The following is a 22,407-nucleotide window of genomic DNA, read 5'->3' on the forward strand; positions in this document are numbered from 1 at the left end:
CTGTGAAAGAAGTGAACTCAATGGAGCTAGGAAGTAGATAGATCTACATGGAAACAAGTTGCTTTTTACTACTCTATTCCTTGTTGCATGCTGGTAGCTGTATAGAGATAAGGACAGGCAGAAAAGATCTAGTTAAATTTTAAAATATGCACTGACAATTAAGTCTCCTGTTTCTAGCTCTTCCCTTTGCTATTCTTTACTCAGAGAAGGGTCCCAACTCAGCTGTGACCAAAACCTCTCTAAACGTTGCAGTTATGGATGTTCATGTGGAACTGTCACCATCTTTTTGTTAATGTGAATGGGTCAGGAAGGGTGATCACTAATAAATAACCTGATATTCTTGCAGTGCTTTGCTCTAGCTTTTTCTGAGAGCATCTTGGCAATCACATTGCAGGCTTTTGGACTTCAGTATTTCAACCTGCTGCTGCCATCATCCTCTCCCAGCAGAAGTGGAAATACACCATTTAAAGTGTGAAATAGGTTGTAGGATTCCTCTTACCTGCTCTAAAATCCCAAAGTTCCTCTGCTAAAACATCCCTTTGCTAGTGATAAGTGTCTTGGGGGTTTTTTGTGATGGCCAGGTTTGATGTTTCTAAACAGGAAAGATTTGCACCTGAAGTCTTGGCACTTTGTACCCAATAAGCAGCCAAAACCAGACAGGCATCCCCCCTTGGCTTTGGACAGACAAATCCAGGTGGCCTGAGGCCAGGATGAATAAAGAGGAGCTGGAATGGCACCTCTAGAGTGCCTCTGTATGCTTAATTAAGCATTACTGAAATGGATGAGCAGTTTAAAGAGTGTCATCCTTCTTGGCCTGAAAACTTTTTGGGTTGGAATTGTCCTGTGGAGGGTTCCTGAGAAGTAGCAATGGAAATGAAAACTGGGATCTGATTTTTTTATTTCTTTTTTTTTTTTCTTTCCAATTTTGAGAGGCTGCTCAGGGATTTTTATTGATGACATCAGACTTTTGGACAAATCTCTTCCCAGGAATTTTACCTCTGTGGTGCTGAACTGTATGGGAACAGAGGCTATTCAATCATTAGAACACTAAACTTACAAGCCTGCTTTGTGCCAAAATCTGTAGCAGAGAGTGGCATGAATCACAGCAAGTTGAAACAGTCTATGAAGTATAAGAGCAGAATGTGTTTGTTAACTGCTGGGTGAGCAGTCTGCTGCTGCTCTGATCTTCAGTTTTCCTGATTTGCCATATGCAATAGGCTACCCCTGCAGTGGCACATTTTTAGCATAGATATATTACTAGCTCCTGGTCAAATTCAGTTTCAAAACACTTTTGAGAGGTGTTATACAAAGCTGTGCAGGGCTTAAAAAGTAGCTTTTTTTTCTGCCTCTTTATTTGTGACTGTGTGTAAAAGATAATATCAATGAAGCAATACTGAGATGTCAGAACCCAGTCTTGCTCCTTTTTCTGGCTCTATGAAATGTATGAAAACAAATATTTTCATTTCAAAGAATGTTATAGAATTGTAAAATAGTTTGGGTTCAGAGGGACCTTTAAAGATCATCCAGTTCCACCTGCCTGCCATGGAAGACCAGGTTGCTTCAAGCCCCATCCAACCTGACCTTGAACACTTCCAGGGATGGGGCACTACTACCACCTTGAACAGCCTGTGCCAGTGATTCACCATCCTCATTGTAGAAAATGTCTTCCTTATCTTTAATCTAAATAGCCAAGTGCCACCAGGGGAAAAACTAAGTAATTTACTGACAGATGCCTGAAAGTTTTTAAGAAGGAGGATTTTGTGAACATCAGGACTGTTTATTTTTGTTACACCTTTGTTCTGGATATGGCCATGGAATGGTGCTGTGAGTTACTTTCTCAGCCTGGGCAAAGATTTTGGTGAATGCAGTCATGTCTCTAAAATCCTCAGAAATACCCAACCACACCAGGGAAAGCCAAGGCAGAATTTCGACAGAGAACAAATAAAACAGATTAGAGATCTTGGGAAAATGCTATAATAAACTTGCTAATTAAAGCAGGGCAGGATAGGGCATGGAAGTCCAAGAAGCTGCTGCACACTCCTGAGAGCATTACAACCATCCATGTTCAGTGGGAATTTTCACTACTATAGCAGCAGAATTATGCTTCTATTATTCTTATATTCTTATTATGAAGAAAACTCAGATTTGAATTTGAGGGTGGCTTCCAGGAGGAGAGTGCAGCAGTATGCAGCTTTGAAACCTGAGCCACCTGAGTATTGGCTGGTGTTGCACCTCCTTCCTCCATTGCATAAGCCTGTGCTCTGCTGTCACTTTATCAGTCGAGTGGCCTTGGGTGGAAGGACACAATCAAGTGGAGAGCAACTGGTCTCTTTTTGGATGGAACCTGGAACACGTTGTCTGAATTTGTGCATCTTCCTTTTCAGTTTTTCAGTGAATGCTGGTCTTAGGCTTGCTCACTGTTTCAGAGAATTGAGACTTCTATGAAGGTGTGTTAGGAAAAGGCTGTTGAATTCTACAGGTGCTACTGTCCACCTGGCAGGAGTTTTCTTGACATGTTTATGCACTTCAGAAATTAGATTTGCATCTAATTTACCTTTTTTTTTTTTTTTTTTTTTCTAAATACAGTGTCTTGAATATGATTCTGTGTGCCCTTGCAGCAAAGTTTCTGTAATCACAAACTGAGAAGGAACAAAAAGAAGTTTCCTTTGTAACTTCCCACATTTGGTTTTTTAATTAAAAAAAAATCAGCCCATAAATCCATCCATTTAACTGGAGTTAAATCTGTGAATTTAAGAATTAAGGAATAAGAGAACTAGAGACATCTCACATTTTGTCGCTCAATTTCTCAAAAAAAATTGAGTTGTGCTTTAAGACTCTCCTCTTCCATTCATGTCCTGTGAGTATTGAAGGTGATCTATATCCTTAAAAATTCCTCAAGCTGGAGGATGGAACCTGCCCTGCTGCCTGTTTGATAAATGTGTTTTTTCCTTTTCTGCTCTGTTTCCAAATAGGTCAAAGCATTTGCTATTGCAGTCCAGAAATCCACATGGACTTGATTATTTGAAAGCTTAATTTGAGGTTTAAATGTGTAAGGCTTAAATGTAGACTCTCCAATGCAAGCATAAGGCTTACACCTAAGTGATTTACATGTGTAGGACTCCAAATGTTTGAAAGAATGATGGAAAGTTATCTGTGCTGCAACAGCACTGTCTTGTGTGAGTTTCTTATAGCACTGGCACTTGTAGAGGTTTGATGTCACAAATGACTAAGTCAGGCTTGCATTTTATGCTTTTCTTACTCCCTACTGTCTTTGCTTTGCCCTACATCTGCTTTTGACAAATTGTAGGTATAGGTTTCTGAAGAAATTGGAAAGGGAGTATATGATTATAAATTAGGAATTTTTTCTTGTGGGAAAGCAGATGTATCAAATGATGGTTTAAGGGATTATGAAAAAAAAATCTTATAGCTGGCTGGCACTCTACAGAATCTAAATTTGTGGACTGATGTAAAGTAGTCTGCATTCTAATTTCTGAATTTAGTAGGAAAGTCTTTAATTACTTTTTTCTTTAGTAATAGGTTTGAGTACTTTACTTCCAGGACTCTCCAGGTCTCTTATTGCCAGAAGTGCTCCATTCTATTTTCTAAATCCCATGTAGTAATAATTCTCAGTTTAAATTTAGTCTTGTTGCAAACTAAGGTTGTTCTGGCAAACATGACCAGAGGCATTTATTTCTCTTGTGAGAAGGAGCTGTAGTATATGACTGCTATAATTAATTGATGTATTTATGGCTTAAGGTTCTGTACATGAAAAATCCAGATGTGTCTGATAGAAAATAGATATTGGGAGTGGATGATAGAACTGCAAAATCATGTATCGACTGTATGATAAAGCTGAGACTCTTTCATTAATGTAAATACAAGCATATGTTATTTTAATGTTGGGGGTTAAGATTTTTCCTTTTGTTTCTTTCTCTGTGGTATTTAGTCCCATTTGTTGCTAAGATACAATAATGACCAGTACTTAAAAGAGACAAAAGACGTAGCCAAGGGGGAGGGGGAATTGTGCAGCTGGCTGTGCTATTGGAGCTGAGGGGCATTCTCTTGGGAAGGGCAGACATATCTTGCTGCTGTTATTGTTTGTTTGCCTTGTTATTTATATTCTAGTAAAGAATTCTTATTCCTTTCCCCATATCTTTGTCTGAAAACCCCTTAATTTCCAGGTTATGATAATTTGGAAGGAAAGAGGTAATTTTTCCATTCCAAGGGAAGTTCTGCCTTCCTTGACAAATCCCTGTCTTTCAAACCAAGACACTTAATAGGCACAACTCGCTACACTCCAGCTTTCAGTTTTTTAGAGATTGCTGACAGAAATGAACTTGCTGCACAAACTAGTAAATGACTCGACTAATGCATGATCACAAGAGACTAGGATATTGCAGCGTGTTCTAAAGGAAAGTGCTCCAGTTGAACCTTCAGACTTTCTGCAGGTTTGAAGAGAATGAATGTGTCATTACAGCACATTCCAAAGTTGTAAAGTCAAGTCATGTTGGACCAGTGCACTGCTCAGTCCTGGGAAGTAAGGAAAACTCATTGATCTTGCAAACAAGACAAGAACATTATGTTAAATCCTGTAATGATGAAGTAGTACAAAACTTGGTAACTATTCTTTCCTCCTATTCCTGTGCAAGCCAGTACCCAAATTGGATTCATTATGCTAGAATGGTTTCAGATCTTACAGCCAAGGTAGAAAGTGGGTTGAGTGCTATTTTTTTTTTTTTTTTTTTTTTTTTTTGAGGGGGGAAGGGGGCAGTGGTTGTTGGGGAAAGCAATTTGATGTAAGACTTGAAAAGCCTTGAGGAAATAACCCAAAAAGCCTGTATTTCAGGAGCTTGAGATCTAGAAAGTGTAGTGGAGAGATGTTGGAATTTTATGTGCTGGTCCTTTGTAGACCAAGTAGGGCTGTAGTTTTTGTTAGACTTAGTTTACAGCATGTGGATTGCACTTTTAATGTATCCAGCTGTTTTCTAAACTGTCAAAGGATGGGAGGGTGTTTTGTGTCTTTTTAATCTCCCCCATCTCAGAAAGCAGGTGCTATGGGAATGAAAGTAGAACAGCAGCCTTGTGGATCTCCACCTCCAATCAGTCAGGATGCTCAGGAATTTTAATGTCTGCTTTGCTTTCTGGTTCTTTCCCAGGCAGCAGCATGGAGCTGGCCTGATGCAGGACAATTGCACAGCAGCTCTCAGGGCCCCAAGCAACAGCAGTAAATCTGTCACACTTCATGTTCCAGTTGCTCTGCTTCTGGCTGACAATGGCTGGGAGCTGCTGCAGACACTGGATGACAACACTGTTGGCTAAACTATCCCTTTAAAAAGGCTGGAGTTTCTGCTGTAACTGGCTTGGCTTTCCCACTTGCTGGAGGAAATTTGGTAGCAGGCCAGTGGCCTCTTCAAGCCCTCAATTAGCCTTAACAGATCTATGGAACTGCTAATTTTAATAAAATACATTAAAAAATGAAGTCTTGGGCAATGTAGGAAGAATCCCACGTTGGCTGATGGCATGTAGGTGATGTCATCAGTTGGCTTATTGTTGAGAGTTATTAAACCAAGCAGGATTGTGCTCAAAGAACAGCTTGTGCTGACTAAGCTGTAGCATTGGACCTGCATTTAGCCACGAAATGGGAACAAGATGTGGTCAGTTAGGATTGAAGTTTCTCTCTGTTTATTCTGTGTATGTTTTAATCCAGATTTATGGCCCCAGCTTGCTGATCTCCATTGGTGCACTCATAATTGCTTCCACCAAAGTCTGCTTGTGCAGAAGTGATAGACAAAATTTCCATGTTGGCATTTTTAACAGCTTAGTTTGTATTCCTCTTGTTGGATGACCAAAGATTTCCATGTGGGGACTTTTGGCTGAGAAAAAAATTTTTTTTGATAGTTGCTGCTTTTGTGACATGAAGCCCCTAAAGTTTTAATCTTGGAAGATGTAATTTTGGATGTAGTAATGTTACCATTTTAAAGTTGTTAGAACAACAATGGATGTATTGGGGTTGAGTCAACCAATATCAGTAATTTTTCTGTCTTGCAGTATAAAAAGTGTTATTTGACCTCAAGGTAGCGTGCAAGGAATGAGTGGAGTGGATGATGCTTGGCTTAAAAAGATATCAGGTTTTTATTAAAACCAGATTTTATTGCTGAATTATTTTATATAGCAGTTTTGATATGTCAGAAATATATATTTAGATACTGGTTTACCCAATAGAACACTATATGTGTTGTTTTGCAAAGTCAGTCTCTGTAACTGTTTATTCCTTATCTTTTGAACATGGATAGGAGAACTTAGTTTCTACACAATTTGTAGGTTGTTAATGAGTGCTGATTAAATTACTGTGGGGAACTCGCATGGTAAATTACCTTTCTAACAATTTCTCCATTACATAAATAACCTTTCAACGAGTAGAACACCTTCCAGGAAGTTTTGCTGCCTAAAGGGAGTGTTGTGAAAACTTGTAAGACTGTCTCATGACCACTTAATTGCCTAAACTGAGAGTGTTTTTCCAGTGTTAAACTACATAAAGAGAAAGGAGAAATGTCATTCAGTTATTACTCTTTACCTGAAAGTTTTAGCTTGGGTAAAGCTTTCTTGTATGTAGAAGGAGAACATTGCAGACTTTTGTAAAGAGACAAGTTGGAGTGTGAATGTAGAAAATTTAGATCCTGCTGGATGACATGCCAGCAGAGCTCTGAGCAATGCTCAGGATGATTAGCAAACCTTGGCTTTGATCTGCCTAACCTCAAGTTCTGTAGCCAACAGCCTCTGGATGCATTTACAGAGGTGGGAGGTGTAAGAAGTAGGTTCCAGTGGGATCAGGGCTTCCAGGAGGTCTCAGTTCTTCATTAGGTGTGTAGATTGAGCCCTTGGGGGGATGTAGGAGTGTTTGTCTCAGCAGTCCTAGCCCCTCTCACCCCTCAGCAGCCAGCAGAGCAGTGTTTCCTGGTACAGGATGGGGTACAGCTGCCCCTGACCATCTCTGCAGCTGCTGGTGCTATGAGCAGCTTGAGAAACTCAAGAGAAACCAAAGCAATTACTGAGATTTTTGTTTTAAATTATGGTATGACTGGTGTTTAGGAGAAGCAACAGTGTGAAGGAGCTAAAGCCATCTGGTGACTTAAGTGTATTCGTTTAGACCTGTAACATGCAAAAGTCCTTAAATCACAAGATCTTGTTTATTAATGTTATTAGCACTGTTTGTTTCCATGTATAACTTCTCTCTATTTTCTAATAAATACAGTAATTTTTACTCTGTTAATTTTAAGAAAGATGTTAATGTCTCTCTTAGACCTGTTTTTGCCATCACTTTCCTCTGGCTGTTTTTTTTTTTTTTTCCCAATAAATATTGCAAATAATTGATTTCCTCTCTTCACCCTGAAGCCAGGGCTAATGGTCAGTAATGCATCATCATAATCTTTTAATGTTTTCAAACATTATTCAAATAAGAAACCTATGTTCTTCCTAGAGAAGGGCTCACAGCATAGTGAGAGATACTGAGGAATGTTTCATGTTTTTGCTGGGTAGCTGTGTGTTAGCTAAAGGATACTTGCACTTTTTCAAAAGCTGCCCTGTGCTAACAATGCTTGTGTATATCTATCTTCATGTTAATGGTGATTTACCTTAAATGAGGTACCTGTAATTACCTATTCTCTCACCTGTAGCCTAGTCAGCATCTGTTGAATTAAAAAATTGAGGAGATTTTGATACTTGATTGAATTTAAAGACTTGGAGGTTTTCTTAATAAACTATGCAAGTTATCACAGAATGGTTTGGGGTTGTGGAACCTTAAAGCTCATCCAGTTCCAACCCCCTGCCATGAGCAGGGGCACCTTGCACTAGACCTGGTTGCTCCAAGCCCTGTCCAGCCTGATCTTGAACACTTCCAGGGATGGGACAGCCAGAGCTTCTGTGGGCACCCTGTTCCAGGGCCCCACCACCCTCACAGGGAGGAATTTCTGCCCAGTATCCCATCTAGCCCTTCCTTCCTTATGCTTCCTCATTTGGTATTTGGAATGGAAGCTGACAGTCTTGAGTTTGCATTCCTGCTGCTGGTTTTGAAGTGTTTGCATGTGTGGGGCTCCTTTATCTGAGCTGTAACTTTTTTCCTTGCAGGCTCCACAGAGCTCAGTGTGCAATTAAACAGACTCAGGTAACTGTTCAGAAAATAGGAAGGGAGATTGAAGAAAAGCTGAGATGTACATCTACAAGGAATGAACTGGTATGTTTGATTTGTTAAAACCTTATTTTATGGGCTTGCTGAAGCATCACTGATGTAAGCTTTTTTTTTTAAACACTTGAACTTGAAATCTTTTACACCTGTCATTTTAAGTGGGAACTCATCTGGGAGCTGTGTAATATCATCAGTTTGAGTTGTGTGAGTTACTCAGATGGACTGATAAATTGATTGTCCTATTTTTACCTTTATTTTGTACAATCATGCTATCAAAGCATAAACATTGCACAGAGCACAAAAGAGGTCTTTCAGGAAAAACAAACTTCTAATGATTTATATGAAACTTGACAGGAACCTGTGATGGATTTAGACTGAGGTGAGTCTACTGGCTGTATCTTCTTGCACCCTGACTCCCTTTGGATGAACAGAATTCATGGAGATGCTGTCACTCAAGTGACATATTCATTTTAAACAGAAATTGTGCTAGATCTTACAATGGATTTTGACATTTGGTTTTGCCTGCTCTCCTCCCCTCCCCAGAGAAGTCTGTTGACATTAGTTTCTGCTTTCTGCCCAGGAAAGTTGATCTTGGTTGAAAGTGGTTTGTGGTGACTTCATTATGTTGATACTCATTGGTATGAGTCGGGTGCCTTGTAAAGGGCACACTTGCAATGTGAAGGTGATTTATTGCTGTAAAGCAGATTCTGAGTTGAGAATACTCAGCTTAGTTCCAAAAGTGTCAAACTGGTTGAAGGATTTGACAAAATGGGAAAAATGGGGGCTTGTTTGCCTGCTGTAATTACTGGGGTTGCATTGTAGATGAAGAGGTGAAGAAGTCACCTTCCATAAGGGACAATATCAAATGTCTTGTGAGTCATTCCAACCCAGAGCTTCTTTGCCTTCTGATATCTTTAGTGTTTAACCATAACCTTTTCAGTTATGTATATGCTTGTCCCTCCTTGCAAAGGCTTTTCATTTTTAAATATCTCAGAGCAAAACTATATTATACAATCCCAGTATGTTTTTGGTTGGAAGGGACCTTAAGGCTCATCCAGTTCCAACCCCCTGCCCTAGGGAGGCATAGCATACCTTCCATTAGACTAGCCTGCTCCAAGCCCTGTCCAGCCTGGCTTTGAACACTTCCAGTATGGGGCAGCCACAGTTTCTGTGGGCAGCCTGTGTCAGGGCCTCCTCACCCTCACAGCCAAGAATTTAATCTCCAATATTCCATCTAACCCTGCTCTCTGGCAGTGGGAAGCCATTCCCCCTTGTCATGTCATTTCAGGCCCTTGTCCAAACTCCCTCTCTGGCTCTCCTGGACAGCTGGGTCTCTAAGGTGTCCCTGGAGCCATTTCTGTTCTCTGGGCTGAAGACTCTCTCAACTTTTTCTTTGTATCCTCTTATTCTCATTGTCCTGAAGCTGGGAATTGAATCTAATAGTGCAGCTTGAACATCTCCAGCCATTTGTCCAGCTCCTGCCTCCACTTTGTACAGGCTTCTTACTGCTCAACTTCCCTCTTGTTGGTGAGCCCTTTGCCAGGGGATGAATATTCATTCTGCTGCTAGTGCTGTGCTGTAATTTTTTAGATCCTGGTGAAGCACCATTCTTAGTTTTTGGTCTGACTCAAAAGAGGAGATGCATCCCACAGGAGGAGCAAGCACTGTGGCACACAGCTGTGTTCCTTTCCTTCCAAAGCAGCAAAATGATTAGAGTCTTTGGGAATCTGTTTCTTGTGGTAATCTATGAACTCAATCCTTAGGCAGGTGCTAGTCTTGTTCTGTTTATCCTTCCCTCCTATCACCTTTATGAAACTGCTTCTCTGCAATGAAACCTTTTTTTTTTTTTTAATTTTTTTTTTTTTTTTAATCTGTATTTCTTCCCACAGAAAAAGGAGAGTGAATGTTTACAGCTGAAGATCCTGGTGCTACGTAATGAACTGGAGAGACAGAAGAAGGCCCTTGGTCAAGAAGTAGCCTTGTTGCATAAGCAAAAAACTACTTTGCTTGACAGAGGTGAGAGTAGAAACCTTAGCCTAGTTAATGACCAGAATGAAAGTGCAGGTTTCTTTTCTATTTTCATAGTCTGGCTGTAATGTGCTTGTGTTTTTTCTTTATCTGAAATGTATAGCCAGGTGTAATTTCTTCATTCTCTATGTTATACTGAGTTTTAGACAGCAGTTTCTAGTATCTTGTCTCTAAATAACTTCTTACTATGACACCTCTCCAAAGCAATCAAAAATGTTTAATTGACATTTTATGAGAACATGAGAAGAACTGCAGTATAGTACAGTAAACATTGCTATGATAAAGGGATTTGATAATGTCATGATGGAAGTTGCTGTACCTGTGATTTGGATTCAGTTTAAAGTATTAGGAGACAAAAATCCCTCTTAATAGTTTGATATGTAAGTGACAGATTAAATGCTCAGTCATCTTGGTTATCACACTTGACTGGGCAAGTCTCCTATAGTGAAAAGCTGTATCACTGCCTCTTTGGAGCTCACAAAAACCAAACTAAATATGTTTGATCTTTTTGCAGGATATTTTGTTTTCAATACTTAGTTGAGTCTAAATTAATTAGTCACTACTAAAAAAGGATGGTTTTTACCATGTACTTTATTTTGACTATACAAGTTTTGAGACCCCATAATTAGATCACTGCACTGTGTGTTTGTGAGAGAAATAGATATTAAAGGAGGATGAAATCTGATGGGTTGTATTTGGCTGGTGAATGGTGTGTAGTGCATGAAGACAGGTGTTCCTCCTGTGCTGACATTCTCCAGTTTAGAAGCATAATATGAAAAATGGGAGGGTAAGAATAAGTGGAGGATTATTGCCAACATCTTGTCAGTATCTACTTTTAAAACTTTGGATAACTAAGAAAATACTTCATACTATTTTTTCTTTCCTGATTCCTCATGTTGCTTAGAAAATGCATTTGGGACTGAATACCAGAAACTTGAAGAGCATAATGAATCTCTTTATGAATTAAGAAAGGAATGCACTGCTAAGAGGTAAAAGACCTATGTTTGTTCTGTAACTGGAAAAGAAAGATAAGCTTGAGAGCAAGCCATTGAAAATGGGACTTCTGGCACCAAATTCTTCCTCATGTTGTCGTAAAACTTCTGTTAAGACATCCTTGGTACAATTTGTAGATATCTAAACTGATTATTACCAGTGGCAAGTCTAGAAGAGAAGCAACCAGATGTTGGGTTGTGTATATATATATATGTGTATATATATATATATGTATATATATATGTATATATATATATGTATATAGAGTCTGATAGGACTTCTAGGTGTATTTTAGTGTAACACAGCTTTGTAATACCTGATTCTTACAGTCAAAATATGTCTGTAGTGTATTGTGTGCCTGAAAAAAAAAATTAGCTTTGTGTGCTGTATTTTCTTTTGGGTGGATTTTTCTAACTTTATGGAGGATAGGAGGTGATAATTGGAAAGCTGCAGAAGGGATATGACAGCTCAATACCTGCATTTGGAGCTTTTGAAGAAAATAATGGTTTTGGAATCTCTTTCCCCAAAGAGAACAGTTTTTGAAGACAAATGCCCAGCAGACTATTCGATGCAAGCAGCTGCTGTCGGAGCTATCCTACATCTACCCTATTGATTTGGTATGTTTTCAACATTCTGCCAATCTGCTCAATGTGAAATGGACTTCATGTTTATTACACTGCAAACAAATATGCTTTATTTGTGACAGAATCTGCTCTTTGCTCTTTCTGTTTATTTCAGCTTTTTCTTACATTTGGTCTTTGGATTGCAAACTTTACAGGGAAGGAGCTTACACTAGCACCTCTTACACAGTGTCCTCTATGAAAATATATAGCTATAATTTAATGGATGTTTTCCATTTTGTGTATAATTGCATGAAGTAACCCTGACAATATGATAACTGCACAGAAACATATGTTAAAACATTAAGTTTCAAAATCTTCTATATAATGAATTAATATAAAGCCCTTCACTCTTCAAAAGCATTGCATTTAATTTTCAAACTATATGAGATATGGATTAAAATACCGTGTCGGTCACTCTAAGTTTAGTTGAATATTTAGGTTTTTTATTTTTATTTTATTATTTGTTACTTTGTTGTTGTGTTTTATGCAGGCTTTGGTGTTATGAGAGTTACTGTTTTATGCTCACTTTCCACTGTTGGTTTTAAATTTACAGAATAACCAAAAGGATTACTTTGTTTGTGGAGTCAGGCTTCCTAATTCTGAAGACTTTCAAGGTAACTGCAAGTTCTTAATGTAGTTATTACAATTAACACTGCTTCTAAACTTTGTAAAATTAAGAAAACTGGTAACAATAGCTTGGTGTCCACATTTTAAACTAGAAATATCTAGACTAGAGGAAAACTTACAAATTATTTGTTGGTATTCCCTAGCTAAAGCTAAGGAGGTTACTTTTGACTCTTAGTAAAGCACCTCTGTGTTGGAAGACTGCATCTTGAGAGGGTGGAGCAGGTTACCTAGGGAGGCAGTGAAGGCTCCATCCCTGGGGATGCTCAGAACCCAGCAGGACACAGTCCTGGGGGCAGCCTGCTCTGAGCCAGGGATGAGGACTGTGCCATTCCCAGAGGTGCCTTCCAGACTCAGCAATTCTGGAAAATATTTATATCTAACCTAGAAGTCCATTGAGGCTCCTTGTAGTCAATAAATCTTGGTGGTGCAATGAATCTCCATTTGGTTTGCTATAGTTGCTGGTGAACTTGGCAAATAAATACATTGTAAAAAAGGCTTTGGACCTGTCTCACAGTATGGAATACTTTACAAGGGACCCTCTCCTTTAACTGTCAAACCACATCCTATTGCAGAAGCAAATATATCACGTGCCTGCCTGTATAACAGTTGTACAGGTAACTGCATGCATTCATCTACAAATGTTTGACGTGAACTGGAAATTCATTGAAATCCTCTTGAGGATTGCTTGCCCCCAGTACTTGTTCACTCTGGTTTCTTGAGCAAAAACCTCCATCAGTTGTCTAACTTTTTAAAGCTACCCCATAGTAATTAACTTGTACTAATAATATGCATATTGGATGCTCAAATATTGGAATAATGTTTAAAACAAATTAATTTGTCAGTAGGACAAACATCAGTCTATTGCTTTGTTTCTCTGATTGCACTGAATGTGGTAATGAACTCAGTTTGCTAACTCTTGAGGAATCAGTGGTGTGCCATCTTCTGGCCCATTTTCAGTTTCCTGGTATTAATTCATTGCAAATGAATTACTAATTCTTTATCCACGTCTCTAGAAGTATTGTATTGTGAGGAAGAAGTGCTAAGCATTCAATTTAGTGAAATAGACAGTTAAATTTGAAACCCAGCTGTCTGGCATGGATCTTCTCTGACTGAGCAGGTACTATCTTTTAAAAATTCAGGTGTCTGAAGGATCAAAAAAAAAATCCCTAAAAATCCAGTTTTGAGCACATTTTTAACCTTTGTTACAAAACCGATATTGACAGGGATGTGACTTAAATACATGTGTCTTGACAGACCCTGATAGAGCTCACTCTGGTTGTTGAATATCTTATAAGCTTGCTTGAAGGTCCTCTGTTTACCTGGTTTAATGGATGCATTGGAAGGGATGACTATTGCACAATCTGTAGCCCTTAAAAAGAATTTAAAATAGAGAAAAGAGAAAGAAAAAACCTTTATATGGCTAAAATATGTAGTTTCAATTGCAAGATGTGTATTCCTGGCAGGTGAAGCTTTAAGGCTGAAACCTTAAATGTCAAATTGAAAATGATACTTTAAAACAATGAGTTAATCCTAAGTTTTTCCTGCTATTGGCAGAGAACAGTGTTTATAGCTTGAGGTCAGTGTCTCTCCAACTAATCTCACTCGTGAATAAAGTTGAGGAGGAATGCAGCTTTCCCCTGATCCCACTCATACGTGTCAACTCCATCCAGAGAAAGCTTAGTACTTGAATTTTGTCTTGGGAATTTTGTTTCACTTTTCCCATCTCTTCTTTACCTTCTCCCATCCTGGCAATGTAGCTTTGAAAGTAAAATTTGCAGGAAAACAAGCCATCACCAGTTTTCTGTGGCTCATCACAGGAGGCAAACACAACACAGTGAAGTGCAAATGCTTGTAAAGCTCTCCAAAGTCACTCCAGGCCTCCTCCTGTCCTTGAGTTCTGACTTCTGAGGGCTACATTAATTGTTGTTATCTGAGCAATGAAGATGCATATTAGGATTCAATGGACACAATTAATAATAGAATCTCTTTGTCATTGACAGGAAAAGATGATGGAAGCATTGCTGTTGCCCTGGGCTATACTGCTCACCTAGTTTCCATGATATCCTTCTTCTTACAAGTGCCACTCAGGTATCCTATAATTCACAAGGGCTCCCGGTCTACAATCAAAGATAACATAAATGACAAGCTGACGGAGAAAGAGCGAGAGTGAGTATATTGTAAATACACAGATCTGCTTTCTTCAAAACAGCAAACCAACTCCTCAAAAGCCCCATGTGAAACAGTGTTGGGTAGTCTGAGGTGATAGGAAATTTGAAGTTACTTGTTACTGCCTTCAGTAGCCATATAATAGTTGTTGAGTTTCTCTTGTTGGAATTTTGCGATACAGTAGAGTAATTCAGATTTTCTGTTCTGGGTCTGTTGGCACATAAATGGCTTTGCTTTGGCATCCAGTAATGCTAGAAAAACTTAAAATAGTGTTTCTTAGTGTTTCATGAGTTTTGGTTCTATTTGGAAAACTTGCCTTTTATGCCTGGCTATGGGAATAAACTGCAGATAGCAAGTGTAGTTTCACTGGAGAGCTGCTGCCAGTGCTGGAATAGTGGTTGATAAATGGGAGAAAGCAAATAGCTTTCTTTTAACACAGAGTTCTTTAATCAATTGGAAAAGCACAGTAACCTGCCACCTCCTATGCATTAACTGAATATTCAATGTACAGCTTTTCATTTGTTCTGTAATTATTGTCTTTGAACATAGAGCCACACTGTTATTGTTTTCCTTCTGGGAAACCATTTTGCTGTATTTAAATTCTGTCTCTGAATGCCTTCTCCTGCGGTTTTGAACTTAGATTATTTTCTCACTGCCTTTGCACCTGTGTGCTCTAACACAAAACTAGTGGCAACTACTGGTTAAGGTTTCCTTTGTAGCCTGTAACCACTGAATTGTCAGGAGTGCAGCACTGACCGTTGGTGGGAGGCCAACTGTTCAGATTCTGGGCACTGGCAAAGTTTACCCAGAGAGTTTGTGGACTACCCATTCCTGGAAGTGTTCAAGGCCAGATTGGATGGGGCTTGGAGCAACCTGGTTTAACTGAAGGTGTCCCTGGCCTGGCAGGGAGTTGGAATGAGATGAGCTTGGAATCTCTTACAACTCAGGGATTCTGCAACACTGTGTGTGTGGATGGATGGCTGCAGTCAGGCTTGCAGCATCAATAACTTCATTTTCCACAAAAGTTTGAAAAAGGAGCAAAGGAAGTGACTGAGAGGACATGAACTTGTGGAACGTAGCTGACTCTTGACAGAAAGCTGTGAAAAGCCAGATTCTTCTCTTTGGAAGTATACAGTCAAAGTATTACAACATTTTAACACTAATTCCTCATAATTCAAGTAGAGATGGAAGGGTTTTATTGTGCCCAGTTGACAGGGTTGGGATGCTTAAAAGTGTCTGATTTCTCTTTGAAGGTTAGTGACTTTTGGCAGGACAGGCAAGGTAATTTGCCTTAAGATTTAAACTTGCTGAGGTCTTCCTGTTTTGACACCATAAAACACAACTATATAATTATGTCTTGCAAAGTAATTTTGATACCATTTTAATAACTTGTCTGAACACACTTCCTGAGAACCTTGATAGAACATAGCCCTGTTGTGCTTCAGTGTAGTTCTTGAAGCAGGTGTCATACTCCTTCCTGTACATCACTTTCAGAAGGGTTGCAAACTAGAAGATCTGTATCTTGAAAACTAATTTCTGAGTAGTAGAGCTCTGTGTGTGGGTGTGTAAAGATTAATTCAATTTTCTGCTCTCTCATACAGATTGGAAGGTTTAGTCCTTCATGCCACAGCCTTCCAAACTCTTGTGACTTAATACTTGTTTTCACAACAGATTTCTGAAAAGGAGTGAGTTCAGCTGAGTAAATGAATCCCTGTTGGGCTATTTACCTGTGTTGTACAAGGTTTTTTCAGAATTAACTCCTGCTGGAGATCTTCTCTTCCCAGCTATTGGAGAAACAGTCTATCAACTCCAAGGTCTTATGTCAAATGTCTTAAATTGCAATTTTCTTTCTAAACTAATAGATCATGTTTCTCCCTTGCTCCTAATTATGTTGAGAACAGGAGTTAACATGCATTATTAAATTTCTCTATTTCAGTTACCTTTCGCAGCTTTTCAAACTCAACATGAATTGTTGAGTAATTGCAGTGATGTAATCCCTATATTTGATCTTTACTATAACACATAGTGTACTCATTATTGACTGGCTTATACTCTTGGCTTTTGGGTTTGTTTTGGGTTTTTTTTTTCATTGCAGGGTGTTGGAGGTTAGGATTTTTCCTTTTTTTTTTTTTTTTTTTTTCCTTTCTCAGGAGATGTTTCTCCCATTTGTTGTCCAAGAGGTGGGAATGACAGATACTTAAGACAGACAAATGATGTGACCAGTATGGGGGAGGGAGTGCAGTTTTCTTCTGTCTCTTAGCTGAGAGGTTTTCTTTTGGGAAATGCAGAGATACCTCGAGAATTGGCTGGGGGTCAGGGGCTGGCCTCAGCTCTCTCACTCTCTCTTGAGAGCAGAGTGGAGGCAGTTGTGTTTTGGTGCTGGACTCTGCTGCTCTGGGATTCACTGGTGCTGTGGAGTTTTTGGTCCTTTAGTGCTTCCCCTTTCTGTGAGTAACTTCTGGGAAATGCTTCATCTACTTCATGTTGGTTTATTTTCATGGTCCATGTCACTTCTGTGAGGACCTTGAGAATTTACAATTTTTTCTGCTACAATAAGTGTTATATTGGGACTTTGAAGTAGAAGGCTGTGGTGAGAACTAAGCACTTGTCTGGCCACAGTACTAAATGTAGAATGAAGCATATGAAAAAGCATATAAATGAAGTATAGAGTGGCTGTCAGTAGTCTATATGATCAACTTTGTAATTGTAGGGATATTAGTGCTTCTAATCTGCTCAATAACTGTTCCTCTTTTGTATTCCAAAACCTAATTTTGGTACTACCAAAATGCTCTTAAGTTTTCTCCTATAATGTCTACTTCTATGACTTTTTGAATTACCATGCTAAGGCAAGAACCTGATTTTTACAAAATTTCTCATTAATTCACTTCTTCAGTGGTGCCTTCCAGCATCTCCAGAGTGCATGCAATATGTAGGAAGAAAGAATTCTCAGAAGTCCTGGAGTCAGAGAAGTTTTAGGCTGGATATTAGGAAATATTTTTTTCCCTGAAAGTTTTGTCCAGCCCTGATCCAGTCTTGTGCAGTGGAGCCAACATCCGTGGAGGGATTTGAAATCCATATGGAAGTGGCACTTGAAACATGGGTTAGTGTTGGCCTTGGCAGTGGGCAAGTGGTTTGTTTTGGGATGTTCTTAAAGATCTAAGAACCTTAATGATTCTGTGATTCTATGGATATGTAACTCCCAAATTAAAGCTACTTAGACAGCAACATGTTCGTCTCTTCGGTGAGGAACAAGCTTGCTTGCAGAATAAATTGCCTAAATTCTTTGGCAGTATTCTGGTGGAACTGAAACCTAGCACTTCATCACATGCTGAACAACAGAGTGAGAATGCTAAGATGAAGCTATTTCTGATATGTTCTGATACTGTCTCTCTCAAGCCCTGTATTTAATGCTTCTGTTAGTCTGCTCCCAGATTTGTAATAAATAATTACTCCCAGTTCAGGGCAAAATAAGGATTGTTGTGTCTGGAGTGAGACATACATTGTGACAATCCCTCTGTTGGTGTTGCTGCTCATGTCGTAGTATTTTTGAGTATAAACAGCTTGGATGTATATGTATATATATATATATATATATATATATTCCTCTAAGAAGAAAAATGTATATATATATATTCCTCTAAGAAGAAAAATAGTTTTTTTTAAGTTTAATCACCTTTGATAGGCTTTGTATTTCTGAGCAAGTGAAATGCACATTCAGACAAATTATTTATGTTGAATTTTTGCACTATCACTCCTACTATATCTCAGAGATTTTCAAGAACTCTTACTTCTCTGCTAGGTAACTTAGACCTGGAAACTATTTCAATAAATAGTTTTACTAACATTATTTCTCTCTAATAATAGTACAGAGAAATAAAATAGTACACACAATCTGATGGATGCTACACCTTCTTCCCACCAAAATGTGTTAAGGAAAGACTAATAGGAGCAGTTGTAAGAATGTGGCCACCTCAGAGTCACACTTCAGGTTGAGGAAAAAATTGAAGGGGTAGAAAATGGCATCAATGCCTAAAAAGGTTTTATATTTAAAAGGTAGCAAGAACATTGTCATTTGCAAGTGTGGCTACTGGAGTACTTAAAGGCATTGCAGAGTTGTGTGATCTCCAAATTAAACTTGTTGGTTTTCAGTGTTATAAAGGCCAAAAATATATAGGTATAAAATATTAAGATAAGCAAACAGGACCCAGACAGTAATGGAAGAAACCTGATCTAGTCTGGTGCGTTTTTTGCAGGAATATTTGGCATTAGTTGATCTGAGGTAACAATAAACAACTGTAAAGGTTTCCTTGGCATTTTGTAATTTATAGAAAGACTATTTTTTTTTTTTTTCCTTTCACTCTGTCTAACAAACACAGACAGCAAAGGCCAGAGATTCAAACAGCTACCATGCAAGTCTTGGGTGTGTACATTGAGACATCTGACATCTTTGAAGTTGTTTTATGGCTTTGATGTACCTCAGAAACCAAAAGCTGTATGAAATGGTGTAAGGGGGAGTGAAATTAAAGATGTTACCATGGGTTACTTATCCTGTCTAAATACATTTTGTTGTCATTAAAATAGAAAACATCTGTCCATTGGAATACTGGATCCTCATAGAAAATAGGATCAAAATATAGCCTAATAATAATATAGCTAAAAGGGATAGGTTTGTTCCCAAAGTAATTTCCTGTAAACTATTTCTCTGATGTGGAGTGACAGCTCAAGTTTGTCTTTCTGCAGCTCACCCTGATCATTATTGAGAACTTCAAGCATGCCAGAAGATTGCAGTGATTAGTCAGTTTTTGTCTTGATGTTTGATTTCTCTAGGTGCTGATATTTTGAAGGCCAGTTTGATTTCACTACTGTAGCCCTTGTGGGAAGGGCAAATGTATAAATTAAAAAAACAGGTCACTCTCTCCTGGGATGGTGCAGGCTTGTTGCACCTGAAGAGTGTATCAAGCATGAACCAGAGGTGTCCTTCTTGAGTCTTCAGATGCTTTAAGGTTCTTGATGCTTTAAGGATACAAAGCATTGAGTAAGTTTATCTTAATACAACTAAAGTTGATGTACAAAGTCTGTAGCACCTTCGTGTGTGGGGATGAATCTCCACAGTTTGTAACCCCAGCAGACTGGATTACTCCAGTTTGGGGTGCTTTCCATTAGTTTAGGGAACCAAATTTCAGAGAAGTGGAAAAGATTTTAGTAAATCAGGCAGGATATATTTTGAATCTGCACATACTCAAGCAATTATTTGGTACTTTGGTGTTGTGTTTTAGACCTACTCATTTGCACTGCACAGGAAAACTGGTATGTTGTGTGTGGTTCACACAGTGTTAAATCATGAAAAGTGACTTACTGACAGTGGAAGTTCTGATGTAAAAAATGCCTTTTCAGGCCTCTGAGTAAAGTAAACATATGGGATTCCTTGCCAGTTCTGCTCCAAAAATTACCTGCTTCCAAATTATCTTTCTTGATGTATTGTCTTTAATTTCTTTTAAGTGTGGCAAGCTGGAATTGCAAGTAAGTGAAGATAAGTGTTGCTGAACTAGCCTATGGAAAATTTTGGAGCATTTGCAATCCACTTGTTGAATGAGCATAATCTGTAAGTCATCTTCCTTATTGTGGCCTTACTCCAGTTTGGAAGAATGGGAAAATCAAGATTTCAGCTGCAGTACAGGCTTAGTACAACACCACTAAGGTTGTTATTGCTCTGTGCCTGGTTACAGATAAGTCACTTGCAAACAAAGCAATCTGAAAAATAAGAACACAAGCACATGAAGAATAACTTTTCACTGATGTGAAGATTTCCCAACTCAATTGAGAAGTCTTTAATCATATTTGGTACTTCAGCTGAGGTAATGAAATGACAGCTTTGGGAAGAAATCTTGGCAAACTTAGATGGAGGGAGATGGTTGCTTGAGTAATCTAATAGTTATCAAAGAGAAGTTGATTCTTTGGGGTAGATTGAGTGTGTGTTAAGGGTTCAGCTGTATTGCTCAAAGAATGCTTTTTGCCATGAACTTATCTTGAACTGTATTTTTGCATTCTACAATTCTTGAGGATATTTAGCTAGAATCCTGCTTATTTGATTCTTGATTAGCAAAACAATGCTTTTGCCTTCATTGAGTCAGCAGATATTGGTGTGTATAGATAAAGAATTAGATCAGGTGTTGTTTAATGAATTTATGTGCTGTTAACACTGTTTCTGGGAACTGGAAGTTTTTACATGCTCCTGGCCAGTCTGAGAAAACAGATTTTGTTTACTGCAGTAGATGAGACCACTGACCCCAGACATTTGAGACCAGCTGAGAAATGTTTTTGTGAAGACATACTGGTCTTAATTTACTCCCGTTGGAGCACTATAGTCCTGTGGAGATTTTTTTTTTCCCCCCCAAACATTACTTCATTTTTTTATATAAGCAGGGACTTGACCTGTATGAAGTGTCTTCTAGTTAAAAATGATCCTTCAGTGGCAGTGAGATTTAAAGTTCTGATAGCAAGGTTGTCTGCTCTGTCCTTAGAGATAGTTCACGTGTTGTGACATCTAATGGTTTGTATGGTGCAAGCCTTGAGTGCAAGCTGAAATATGTCAAAGAGATGCCCAATTTGCAATGAGCCATCAGTGTCACTGACTCCATGGATTCTTTGCTATGATTTTCAGGTGTTTGGAATGATTTGCTGAAGCAGTAGAATGATACCCTCTTGTATAAAGTGGTTACTGTCTTGTCAGGAACTGCCTGATTTTCATAATCTGGATCTTTGCTTTTATTTTCTCTCTACAGTCTGTACACACTGAAGCTATCATGCATTCCCCAAGAGCAAGGTCACAGCAGTTACACTTATCCCAGAAAGATGCTTCTGCTTTTGATTATCATCATCTGAACTGTTCAGAAAACCATTTTGAAAATATATTTCATAAAGTTAAACTAATGTTTTCTTTTCCCAGTGAACTAATTATTTATGTATTTTATATAAAGCTTGAATGGGGATATGCTTTTTCCTCATGGCAGTCTGTATTTTTGTCATCAAACTTGTTTTAGAAGTGTAGTTTTTTCTGTAAAGCAGGAACTCAAAACCATATAGTAATCCAGTCTGAATTGGCTTGATTTGTAACTCATATTTATGTCTTAATCTGTAATTACAGACTTTTCCTTGTCCTTTTTGCTGTCTTTTCATTTAATTTTGGGTCTTCTGCAGAAGATCTGTACAGTCTCTGCTCTGAAGCTGATAGACCTGTGGTGCAGTTTATCTGAGAAGGAAACAGGTTTTAAAGCTGTGCAGCCTTGATCTTCAGGTGGAGTGCTAAGATGTTAGGAATGCTGGATATTTTGGTGCATGTGGCTCTTGATCAGCTTATTTGTCCTTTTATTTGATTTGATGTGTCCAGGGAAACTGATCTCGAGTGATCTGTCTGGACAGTGGTGGTCCTTCTCACTTAAAAGGCTTTCAGGGTTTTAATTTCTTCTAGTTCAGAGAAGCCCCAGGACTTTTAAATAAAACAAGCTTCCTCCTCTGGATACAACATTCCATTACAGTGAGCAAACAGGATGTGGTTAGGTTGGAGGGAAAACTCTAGTTCTTTCCTAGCCTGCCTGCCCCCCTTGCAGACCCCAAAAGGAGGTGAGGCTGAAATAACTCAAACTCCAGTAAATATTTAAACCTTTTCTTGTACACTCCTCATACTTCAGACGTATCAAACAAGAACTTGTGACTTTTTCAGGCTATTATCTTATCTGGATTGTGCTATTTAGTCCTATCCTTGTAGAGAGTGTCCTATCCATGGTCTAA

The 22,407-nt window shown here is 38.6% G+C and overlaps 1 protein-coding gene across 4 annotated transcripts in view; it reads left to right on the plus strand.

The window, feature by feature from the left end:
• The window catches only part of UVRAG (UV radiation resistance associated), an 86,780-nt gene that overhangs the window by 26,254 nt on the left and 38,119 nt on the right, over positions 1 to 22,407 (plus strand). For all 4 annotated transcript variants that reach the window (XM_079299211.1, XM_079299208.1, XM_079299209.1 and 1 more), the window contains 6 exons: positions 8,125 to 8,230; positions 10,072 to 10,198; positions 11,115 to 11,199; positions 11,733 to 11,820; positions 12,380 to 12,440; positions 14,454 to 14,619. In XM_079299211.1, coding sequence (XP_079155337.1) covers positions 8,125 to 8,230; positions 10,072 to 10,198; positions 11,115 to 11,199; positions 11,733 to 11,820; positions 12,380 to 12,440; positions 14,454 to 14,619 — 633 coding nt within the window. The remainder of the gene's footprint in view (positions 1 to 8,124; positions 8,231 to 10,071; positions 10,199 to 11,114; positions 11,200 to 11,732; positions 11,821 to 12,379; positions 12,441 to 14,453; positions 14,620 to 22,407) is intronic.

Source organism: Erithacus rubecula (assembly GCF_903797595.1).
Source record: "Erithacus rubecula genome assembly, chromosome: 1".
Taxonomy (NCBI): domain Eukaryota; kingdom Metazoa; phylum Chordata; class Aves; order Passeriformes; family Muscicapidae; genus Erithacus; species Erithacus rubecula.